The following is a 12,170-nucleotide window of genomic DNA, read 5'->3' on the forward strand; positions in this document are numbered from 1 at the left end:
GTTTGAGAATCAGGCATGTAAACCCATGTGGTGGGCTTTGATTGAGGCCTTGCTGCCCCTGCGCCTCAGAGAACCCCCCGCCGGTAGAAGATTGGGATTAACGTCTCTTGGAGGCCGGGATTAAACTCCGCTTTCTCAAGCCGCACACTCTCTTTGTTGAGACGGTCTGAAATGAACGACCGGAAACTAAGAAAAGGGAATTTATTATTTATTTTTTAATTCTGCCATCTGAGTACAGCATAAACTAGACCCCATATATTTTTTTACTATATTTTGTAAATATGTATTTTTTTTAATGTATCGTCCCATATTATTATATTACTATGCAATACAACCGATACATGTCATTTAAATTCGCACCGTGTTAATATAGGCGTGTTGATGATGTCACGTATATTTGAGTAAGTAATGATGCGTGAGTGTGGTCGCCATTGAGAAGTAAAGGACGGTAATTATTGCTCTAATTAACGCACGTGCACAACTGAAAATAGGCCTTCATGTTCTCATCAAATCAGTGACTTTTTCCTTTTTTATTTTACCCTCAAATATTGAGTGTAATTTTTGAAGTTATTGCCTTTTAGCAATGAAAATTGTCGTCATAAATTGAGCTTCTGATGGTTTTTATCACTATTATTTCGGTTGATAAAAGGTCAAATGTGCCTTCGTGTTTTTTTTTTTTCTACTATTGATTTTTAAATGTAGTTATGTATTTAATAACTAATAAACATGCCTGCAGCTCAAATGAAGCATATTGAAAATACACGCTTTTCTTTTGCACACACTGCCTGTCACTTTGTTCATTCTCCGTTTCTATCCCCACCACACACTCGCACGCACGCACACACACACACACACACACACACACACACACACACACACACACACACACACACACACACACACACACACACACACACACACACACAGATCCGTTTGTTGATGAAAGAGTAAGCTCACAGGACCTTTATTCATGTCTTTTCAGCGGTGAGGTCACACCATCTTTGGAGCCAGTTAAGGATCCACCATCACCGTGTGTTGAGATCAATGGAGGGGAGCAAGTGTGGAGCTCTCAGCAGCCGAGAGTCACTTCCAGTATGGCTAACTCTTGATTATACCTACCATTTGCTTGGAAAAGTCTCGTCTCTCTTTGTGATGCCGGTCATTTAACCATTAGCATATTTCGTTGTTCAAAAAAAGTTAGAAATCTATTAAAATCACAGCAGAGAGTCTGGTGCGAGGGGGGGCTCACAAATTGCATACAATACAACAGATCACAGTTTCGAAGGCTAGCACAGATAAAAAAACAACAAAAAAAAAAAAATAACACATATGTACCATTTATATAAGACACACACTGATTGTCTCTTAGAAACTACATATTGATTCCTTATAAACACTTTTTTTTTCTTAAATAAAGTAGTGCATCCATTGTCCACACACCATCCTCACGTGTCTCTGCCAGCAGGTCGGGCAAAGTTGTGCGAGAAGCTTTAAGGAGGTCTGTCCAGCCCGAGCCCTTCACGAGGAGCACGATCGTGAGTTGTGTTCTTGGATAAACGTTAGTTCCGTGGCTGTGGTGTACTTGTCTTACAGTCCATTCTGTGTTGCCCTCAACAGGTGTTTTTTTTTTTACGCATCGAGGCACACACTGACAGACATGGATGAGGGGCTACAAAACCTGTGAACGAACGGAACAAAAAAAAAAAAAAATCTCTTAGCCAGTGCTAAAATAAATTAAACCTCTCCTCTAGGAGGATCAAGGACCATCATGCCAACAACCCGAGGCCCCTGAGAGCCCTGCCTCGCCGAGCCCGGCTGACTTTTGAACCAGTCCGATGTGTTTTATTGAGGGGGTGGCAGCGCCGTGTCTGATGTGATCGTCACTGTTTGTGCACTTTTTTTTTTCTTTTTTTTTGACAGCTGATTTGCTCTGTTCACAGGACCTGGAATTTCCACGAGGATGTTTGATCCTTATAATCCAAGCAATCGGCATTGAAGTTCAGCTTCCACGACGCCGCTTGGTCCTTATAATCCAAGCAGTCCGCTGTGGAGTTGAAGCCCAGGCCGGACGTCCCGTAGCCTTGGGTGGAGAGGGACGCCGGGGACTGGTTCAGATGGCTCGTGACCGCGTTTGTGCCCATCGGACTAAGAGTTGAGCCGGGGCCTGACAACTGGTGGTGCATGGGGGTGAGGTAAGAGCCGCAGTCCATGCCGCCGAAGTAGGACGTCGAGCCGGCGTAGCTCTGGCTGTAGCCCGAGGCCTGGGTGTAGGTCATGGGGTAAGACCTCTGCATGCAGGAGGAGGAGGTAGACAGGGGGTCTGAGAGCGGAGAGATGGACGCCGGGCTCCAGATGGACACTGGGGCGGTGGTGGTGGAGATGACGGGGGCGGTGGTGGTGCTTGCGGGGGGCGTGAACTGGCCGCTGGCCCCGCTCTCTGAGCTCACTTCTCTGGTTGGGGAACTTTTCTTTTTGGCAGGTCGCACCTTGTTCTGGCCCCCGTTCTGTTGCTGCTGCTGCTGCTGGCGACACTTTGCCCGCCGGTTCTTAAACCAGACCTGAAACAGTAGAGACAGCTGCGTTAAATATTGTTTCACTCGTAAATAATATGGAGTTTTTATAAAACCATAAATAAATAGTGATGCATTTATATTTCAGTCCAAACCGAGATGTCTCGAGCTCTAGCTTCTCTTTGATAATAATCAAAGTGTTTGGTACCAGCACACGGATCGCTCTTATTTCACTGCTCGAATTCTCGAAACAGGAATTTTAGTTGAATTATCTCACCCCACCGGCAAAAGTGTTCCACTTGATTTAAGGAAGACGAAATTGTAAGCGTTAGATTTTCTGTCAGTCACGGGTTAAGACAGTTAAGACAAGTGTTTCTTGCAGTGCAGACATCAGATCTATTTAGTTTAATTCACCCCTCCGTTAAAGAGATGTAGGAGTAGTCAATACTATTTTTCACATTATAAAATAAATAGTTGTCTTAACGTTTAAATGTCTTAGAACACTTTCGCGTTGGTCTCACAGATACATGTTTTTTTTTTCATCCCTAAAGTATTCCTCTATATTTTACTCAGATGTTCTGGTTAGCTCACCTGTACTCGGGACTCAGGTAGATTGATTTTCAACGCCACCTCTTCGCGCATGAATATGTCCGGGTACCGAGTTTTGGCGAATAACGCCTCCAAAATATCGAGCTGTGCGCGCGTAAAAGTAGTCCTCTCTCGCCTCTGCTTCCGTGGCGTTGCTGCAATGAAAAGAAAAAAATGTAAATCAAATGTAAAACATGTAACGTATAAGTCCGACTGAAAAAGAAGAAGTTAAAGCAAGCAACGAAGTCAATCAAAGGCAGATGTCTAACGGAACCCCGGTATATTTATGGGTTCTTGTTTGCGTAATTACGCACAAGTCCTGTGAGAATTAGACGCCGGTGGCAAATTAAATCACTCGACGGTACTTTAGACTAGTGGGCCAAAAAAAAAATGATGCAGTTTGAGCAGAAATCAAAGCAATATGTCAGTAATTCATTTGAAAGGCACATCAAATAATAAAGTCACACAAGAGGAGACACACACACCACAGTGAGAGCTTCACTGTTGAGTGCGTTTGGTAAAATAACGATTGTAATATAATGTTGGATTTCTTTAGCAATTATTCTAACTCGTCTGTATTGTATCCCCCACAATGCAATATTCACTAAGTCTTTAGATTTGGACGTTTTGATTACACGCTGTAACATTTCCAGTCCCCAAGCAATTACAGTCATTTCATTCCACCTTTTTTGTATTTTTCAAAAACGTTTAAACCCACCTGGATAGCCCACTGATGGATGCAAAAGGTCCATTCCGGAAGTAGTTAAGCTGAGGCCATTGACTGTGTAAGGTGGTTGCTTTAGATACGACATCATGCTAATGTTTGTCTGAGGGCTGAAGTTGGAAAAAATTTTGAAAAATGGATGGAGCTCCCGATATGTACTTGGGGTACTCTGCTCGCCGCGTGGTCCGTCTTACACCGGGCACCTGTTTCCAAAAAGAAAACGACAAGAGGAGAAGAGACCGATGAAGATGCGCCTTGAGAGGAGATGTTACGTCTGCTGTCGTGAGAAAAAAAAAAAGAAAAAAGAGCCCTCTCTCCAAAACGTACGGCGCCCCTCAAAAAAGCACCAAGCACTTGTCCAGCTGTCCTCGTCTCTACAACCCCCCCACCCCCCCACCACCACCACCCCCACCTCCCCTCCCACAAACAACAAGCAATACACCGGCACTGTGATCGCAACAAGTCACTTGAAAGTTAAATTAGAGACAATGGCTCCTGTATATAAAGTACAATGAAATAAAAAAAACAAAACAGTCCGGGCTATTTAAAATAGATCTAAAAAACTAATCTTAATATTCGCCTTGTTTCGGTTTATTTGGCTCTATTTTATAGTTTGACCTCATTTTTTTTAAAGTGATGTTTAGAGATGTGAAATAAAATCAGAAAGAAGAAGCTGAACTGAACCTTTTCTATGAAACACGCTTAGTCAACATGAATATTACTTATCAATTTAAAACATTTTTAAATTATATTCTCTGTCATTTAAAAAATCCTGAATAATCTGTAATCTGTCATCTTTTTTTAACACGATTGGTATTAATTTTTCAAGGCAATTTAAAACACATTTAAAACTGGACATTATTTGGTGCAGAGACGCTTTATTTCCAGTAGAATACCTCGTGCTTCCTCACTGAACACTTGTTTAATCAGACATACATGTGCTCTGTGATGTTGATTGGTATATGTGTGATTGCTGTCACTTCAACTTCAGTGACCCTCACGCGCTATCCCCACTGCGTGTCTTGATTAGCTGCATTTTTTTTTTTTTTTTTTCAACATCCAACGGTTTTAACCCCCTCATCCCAATCTGTCACACTTAAAACACGCCCGTCTACCAGTTGCACACACCCGCTCAATAATGATCACCCTGTCCAAGAATTAATTATGATAAATGTAGTTGTTTTTTTTCTTTTTTTCTTTTTTTCTGTTGATGAATTAACAAGATAATCCGAGTGGCATCTATACTGGAGCTGCAGTTTGATATTCAAACAGCCTGAAGTGCTGCAGGCTCCTTCACGTGATGCTGCAAATCAGCAACTGTGGTGAATTGTAATCAAATTATTATTATTTTTTTCAGTCTGACGTGAATTATCATCAGCCCCTTTTTCAGAAAAAAATAAAATCTACAGAGGAGATGTATTTAATTATTGTAAACGTTTATTTAATCGAGCTAAACTCCCAATTTCGACGCATATAAACAATCTGTCACCGGATGGATCCTCGAAACCACCGGTGAAATATGAAAAACGTGATGCGTTTATTGTCCCCGACATGTTTCCTCTCTGGAGGCAGCGGAGAGTAAAGGCCTCGACACGGTCTCTTTTTCGATATCAGGCCTAAATGTTCTCTCGTTTCCAGTGCAGCGTTCAGCCTCAGTTATCCATCATGTCGAGGTCAAGTGTGCAGCATGACATGAATAGGGTTTCGATTTAAGTTGAAACTTCACTCACTGAATTAGTCCTGAGCTTCAGTTGAGGGTGTGAAATTAATAAAATATGAATCGTATTATTATAAAAATGCAGTAATAATAATAATAATAATAATAATATTAGAACATCTTTAATTCATCTTTGAACCTGTCTTTGTCTCGATTAGCAGAGACCATCACGGTGTCACTTCATCACTTTGGTAGTCTACTGTAATGACCGGATGCTCTGTGTGTATGTGCATCATTTACGTGGATTTTGCGTAGATCTGAGAGGGTTTTGGTGACAGACACACACTCACTTCTCTGTGCTCGCGAAAGGCTGAGTTTATAAGAACATTCGTGGCGTTTCTGCTGAGTGTGTTTTCATTCTGCACTGTTTAAACGCTGCGTAAAGAAATGCTTTTCAAAGCCTTTAAAATGTGGTTTTAATGTGTGATTCAGCTTCTAATTATTTTTGACTTCTTTGACTTCGATTACTTATTTTGATATAGGATCATAATGAAAATAATAGGCTAATAATAACGATGCTGATAACGATAATAATAATAATGGCAGTTTAAATAGTAATACTACTCGTAGTACAAGTAGAACTTACCCTGGTATCGACGACTGTAAAGTTCTTTGTCTACTTGGTTTCCTCCTGGAGAAAAACAAAACACACCTCGGTGCTGATGAACGGCGTCCTGGCGCGTAAAACAATAGAAAACCAAGCAGCAGCAGAGGCAGTGGTGTTGTTTAGTGGCAGAAGAAGAGCTAAAATAAAAAGGAATAAAAGTTAAAGGTTGAGCGTCTGCATCCGGTTTAGAAGCGGTGCGACAGCGGCGGAGTGATGGAGGAGAGTGCGTGTACGCCTTTAGGATTTGTTGGTGTGTTGTGAGTGAAGTGGTTCGAGTTGGATTTTGTACAAACTGCCAGCCAATGGGAGCCGCGGGACTGAGCTGAGGTCTGTCTCTGTCTCCGTCTCTCACACCGGTGGGGAGGATGAGGTTTTTTTTTTTTTTTTTTTTTTTTTTTTCCTGGGAAACAAATGTCTCCAGCTACTTTTTTTTTTTTCTTTTTTTTTGACGCACAGTCCTCAGCCAATGGCAGCGAGAGGGCGACTGACAACATCCCCATCCCTCCGCAGAGAGGGTACAATGACGCTAAATACACGGTGTGCCGGTGGATGTCGAGAAGTGGACTTTAAATCGAGGAAAAGTCAGTTTAGTCCCGTTTTGAAGACATTTTATATTCGACATTTTGCTGTTGTCCGGTGGCACTGACCTGAGGAAAGTTACACGACTGCTGGTTCGGCGATAAATGCGCAAATAAAGAGTTAAAAACATAATGTATGTCCAGGTTATTAGTGGTAACGCATAGCCTATACATATGTTTAATAGTGTCATCCAATCATGATCATTCAGTTTTTCAGATGTATTCACATTTTAAAAGTTTCAGACAGTCGAGGAATATAAAAGCATCTTAACATGCGAACCCCAAACTAAACAAATATCAGCTGTTTATAGGTCTGTTTATTCCTATAGAAGAGTTTAACATGAATTATGTGACAAAAAGACACGTAGGGGGGAAACACATCGGCTGGTCTGAAGCTCGAAGGCTGCACCGACCTCTCACATTCCAGCGCGTCGCAAAAAAAAAAAGAAGGGGGATTTAGAGCGACTTATTTCCTTAAAACTGTCCTCCCATCCACAGAGCCAGTCAGTCGGCTCCCATCAGCCCGCTACGGGCCTGCACCAAAAACACATCATCCACCGGCAATATTTACATGGGGGCTCCCACCGAGAGAGCACCAAGCAGCCGATGACTTCCACATGCAGCACTGGAGCTGCAGTGTGCAGAGATGAGGAGGAGGGGGAGGTAGATACAGGCCGGTTCTACTGATGGAGACATTTTCACTTATTTCACTTGACACGCGCTCTGCAAGAGGAAGATGTTGAAAATATGAAGGTAGGACTGTTTTATTTGATTTGTTAAAAAAAACAAACGGTATTTTTTAAGTTGTATGTTGCAACATTGAAATAGCATGCAATAAGCAAAAAATAATAATAATGTGTCGTTTTTAAAAAAAAACCGTGATGTTCTGATGACGTTTAGCTCTTATTTCATAATTACCGGAGGAAAAGCTGCAAGGGACAAACAAGCTTCCTCTGTGTCACTTGCGTTTTGAACCCGCGTGCCCATCTCAAAATAATATGCCGAAGGTTTTTGTCACGGCTTGGTAAATGTATCATCTTAAGAGGCTTTGCGGAACACCTACACACTCTCTCTCTCTCTCTCTCTCTCTCACACACACACACACACACACACACACACACACACACACACACACACACACACACACACACACACTGCGCGCTTGCACGGACACACCCGCTCACTTCAAACAGATTTGAATATTGATTTAGATTTATAAACACAGGCAGACCGTGGGTTTTATGAATCGTCATGTTGCCTCTCTCTGTGGCTCGTGTGGAAGGCCAGAGTCAAAGGTGCAGTGACAGCTGCTGGGAGGACTGGGTTCCACTCAGAGCTGCAGCCTGCATGGCGCTCACACAAGCCGGTACAACGTGTAGCAACTTCACCAACTCAGTGACATCTCTTTTGACAGATTTCGATCAGAAGAAGCCGCTGCATGGATCATAACCCCCGGATTTCTTTTAACAACCGATCTGCACAAGGGAAGCTGCGAGTCTGATAGGAGACGAGGAGCTGCAGCACAATCAGGTATCCCTGTTTGTTTATTTTTTATTATTTTTATTCATGTTTTTACTGATGGATAATACACATGCATTTTGTCAGCTAACGAGATGAAAAAAGTGGAATAAAACCACATAAACGCACCAGTTTATGTTGATTTAAAGCGCATGTCATGGAGCCTGTCATAGAGAGCAGCTTCACGCGGGTGGGAAGATCAACTCTTTGGGTATTTTAATTATGTTGCTGTTTGCCTTATGCCTATCACAGAGGTCAGCCTGCACACAGACTCCACCAGACTCCAGCCAAAAATCCCCATATTTATCGCGGGGTGCAAAGTTTACATTGAGACGCTATAGAGACATGAAATGTTTAATATTCTTTCCCTTTCTTTTACTTACTTTATGGCCTGAGAATTCAGAGTAATCAGCTTGCAGCTCAAAAAAAAAAGAAAAAAAAAAAAGATTTCTAAAAAAAAAACATGAATTTAAGCTGCTAATATTTTAGCAGCTGCATGGTAATGCACCCCTAACGCGAGACTTTCAAACTGCTGCGTGCAAAATCGTGACGTGTGATGCAGTTATCTGCCGGATCTCACCGTTTAAATTGCTAAATAATTTATTAAAGTGTAAAGCCAGGCCCTCCGCGGGGACTTTGTATCTTAAAAGGACGTTTAAAGGGAGAAGGAGTTAAACGCCTCTGGCGAGCAGCGCTCCCACTGACTCCCGGCTAATTGACGACGACGGCTTTTATCTCCGCCTCTGCTACACTCAACCTGAGGGCGAGGATTTCACCAGGCCGGCTCCAACCTGTGATTTCTACCGGTTAATGCGGAGCCTATGCGTCTTTACTTAATGCATTGCACAGGCATGGATGTTTGACCCTTGTTTGATAGCTTTGAAAAGGAAAAAAAAAAAAAATCTTTTTTCAAGATTGGATAATTACCGAGCAGGCAGCACCCCCCCCTCCCCCCCCTTCATCCCCCTGCTCGGCGCCTCATCCAGGCATAAAAAGAAATAATCAACAAATTATAGAAGGGATTCATGTATGTTCTAAAGATTTAATAGAACAAATAGAGACACAACAACGTTAGCATTTAAATGTCCTCTCTTTTGCTAAATAAATCACGGTGAGTTATGTGAATTTAAAGAATATATGTATATTTACCACATACATATATATATATCTTCTAACTATCCAGGCAGCTTCACTCTCCTCAGCCTCTGTTTCCCTCCTCATTTGATATCCACATGGCTGAATATGAGGAATGTGTTGGTGGTATTAATTCTGAGCAAAAAAAAAAAAAAAAGAACCAGAAAAAAGGGAATTAAATCCAAGAAAGTCCATTCATATAGAAATTATGATAATCTGTAATGTCAAGACAAAGCTTTTCCTTCGGCATTTGGGATTTAAACGCACCTGAGTCGATACTTTTGACTTTAAAACAATAGGCTACTTTACAGTTGCTTTTATCAATATCTTTTTTTTTTTTTACTGTCCTTTTTTTTGTTTTGTTATTAAACCCAGAAAGTTATAATTTATACCTCCACTACTGGGTGAACACCTCTTTTTAGATATGCACACCTTTAAACTAATCTTGCTTCACAGATACAGACACATCTCAGTTATTATTGTGACATTTAAATGGTGTTATCATGTTTTTGAAATTCTTTTAATTCAATTTATTGGGTCATGTGTGTACGTATCTTTTTTTTAAAACCTGGTATTATTGTGGATAGATATGCAGTGTGTGTGTGTGTGTGTGTGTTTGGTTGTGTGTGTGTGTGTGGGTGGGTGACAGAGAGAGAGAGAGAGAAGCTGAAGTAGGATAATCACAAGCTGTATTTTAATTAGCCTGGCAGGTTTGATAGATACGTTGCCACTGCTGCCGCCGCTGCTGCTGCTGCTGCTTTGCAAAAAAAACCAAACCAAGGTGCAGTGCGTAGTGAGAAAGGTCTCTAAACAGAGGGCTTTCCCCACACTGTTTCCTTATCACAAAGGAGCTAAACCTTTGTGTAATGTAACATGTAACTGACCCCAAAGGTCATCAAAACACATTCAGTCTCCTCCCCGGGGATTAAAGAGGGAGAAAGCCCATTCACTGTCGGTTTGGAGAGAGTTTACTGACACAGAGGCACACAGACAGACAGACAGACAGACAGACAGACAGACGCACATCTGGGGGTTTTTATCTCCATAAAATCATTCACAATGTTACACATTTAGATTTGGCTCATCGCTGTGCTTAAGATGATTATAGAGAATGCCGTTGAATGAGTCTGTATTCTAGTTTTCAGTGCCGTGCCTCTTGTGATGAAAGAAAAAAAAAAAAAAAGATGCGCTGATCCTGAAAGTATTGGGTTTATTTTCCAAACACACATTTTCTCCGTCAATTCAAACGCGGTGCCTCAGTAACGCCGTGGCTGTGTGTGTGTGTGTGTGTGTGTGTGTGTGTGTGTGTGTGTGTTTGTGTGTTTGCCAAGTGTGCTCTTTCCATTAATATGTCATGCCTTTTTAATTAGTGCCATAATTGTTTGTGTTCTGTTTGTGCAGGAGTTCGCCAACAAACAAACGGATGCAATTAAACACACTCGCCTTCAGATCATCAATGAGGAGGCAAAGTCAAGACAAACCAAACAAGGACGAACGGAAGAGGGGAAGAAGACTCGGCCTCCTCAAGGTTAAACTTGAACTGTGTTAAGAACTCGACTTCACGCAATCATGGATAGTTCTCCCTTCTTCTACAAACACTTTCTGAATTAAACACCCTGGAATAACTCGTAGTTGATGTTATACTTTGCTGTATTTGCTAAAAAAAAAAGTCTTTCTTCTGTTTATTCTCTGCCTCCACAATGTCTCGAAAGTAATTAAAAAAAACAACTAATTTGCCAAATAAAGACTATCATTGTCCACCCAGCACCCTGCTCTCTCTCTCTCCTCTCTCTCTCTCTCTCTCTCTCTCTCTCTCTCTCTCTCTCTCTCTCTCTCTCTCTCTCTCTCTCTCTCTCTCTCCCTCCCTCTCTCGACCGTGGCCGTCGGTAGCCTTCTCCTCTGTGTGCCGAGGTGTCTGCATGTCGAGTAAAACCTGCCCTGCAGACCGGACCTCTCAAGTCTTCAAAGGAGTAGGAACTCAATGTGGGGGATTTGTTCAGGCTTATTTGGTAACCTAGGATTTGAATTGGATTCTGGGAGGCATTCATAACACATTTGAAAAATGTTACATTGTGTGATTTTGTGTGTAATCCCCATAATAAATTTTAGAAATGGTCACAGCACTCGCACAACTGTGACTATTCATGATTTATCAAATGGTTTTCTTGTCTTGCCTCTCGGGGGTGAGGTGTGTGTTTGTGTGTGTGTGTGTGTGTGTGTGTGTGTGTGTGTGTGTGTGTTTGCCGGCGGGGGAACGGGAAGGTGTCGTCCGTCGGACCGGTGGAGCCGTTGAGGAGACGATTCCTGCGTTTTAACCTTTCTCTCAACACTTTTCTTTTTTTCTTCTGGACCTGAATAAGTGATAGGGTCAGCCACTGTGCCTCCAGAGGGATTCTCTCAGACCCCCCCAACAGCACTGGTGCATTACTACAACCTCTAGTGGATTATACCTCCCTGGTAGGAGGGTTAGTGTACACACACACACACACACACACACACGGTTCTCTTTTCTCCATCGTTCCTTGTAAAGTGCTTCATACTTTAATACAGTTAAGTAGAAAACTCAAGCATTCAGAGTCTATGAATACGCAAATATTTAGAATTTTAAAAAGTTGAACTGCTGGACAGAAGTTGTCTCCTACTTTGTGTAAAAGTCCGTTCTCAGTGTTTGATCGCTGCATGTTTCCACGTCACACTTGTGTGTTTGACATCCAGACATCGGCTCATATTTAAGGTGAGTTTCTCCTTTAGCGGATGAATTAACAGCTTTGTAGTGTCAAACTCTGTACATGCA

At 42.0% G+C, this 12,170-nt stretch overlaps 1 protein-coding gene and 1 long non-coding RNA gene across 3 annotated transcripts; one reads left to right on the forward strand and one right to left on the reverse strand.

Annotated features, from left to right (window-relative positions):
• Positions 1–870: 870 nt before the first annotated feature.
• On the reverse strand, positions 871–6,534 carry otx2b (orthodenticle homeobox 2b). The gene is made up of 4 exons (XM_068706949.1): positions 6,126–6,534; positions 3,817–4,025; positions 3,102–3,253; positions 871–2,558 (listed from the first exon to the last, which is right to left on the reverse strand). The coding sequence occupies exons 2-4, from the start codon at positions 3,911–3,913 to the stop codon at positions 1,935–1,937; spliced, it is 873 nt and encodes a 290-aa protein (XP_068563050.1). The 5' UTR covers positions 3,914–4,025; positions 6,126–6,534; the 3' UTR covers positions 871–1,934.
• Positions 1,952–11,454, forward strand: LOC137869530 (uncharacterized). Of its 2 annotated transcripts, none has more exons than XR_011102299.1 (3): positions 1,952–2,192; positions 8,139–8,254; positions 10,778–11,454. It is a non-coding gene; the product is annotated as an uncharacterized lncRNA (long non-coding RNA). The 2 variants fall into 2 exon arrangements; XR_011102298.1 differs by lacking the exon at positions 1,952–2,192 and adding an exon at positions 7,252–7,477.
• The last annotated feature ends 716 nt before the right edge of the window (positions 11,455–12,170 follow it).

Source organism: Cebidichthys violaceus, unplaced genomic scaffold (assembly GCF_023349555.1).
Source record: "Cebidichthys violaceus isolate CVI_PGR_0920_01 unplaced genomic scaffold, fCebVio1.0.p SCAF_126, whole genome shotgun sequence".
Lineage (NCBI taxonomy): Eukaryota > Metazoa > Chordata > Actinopteri > Perciformes > Stichaeidae > Cebidichthys > Cebidichthys violaceus.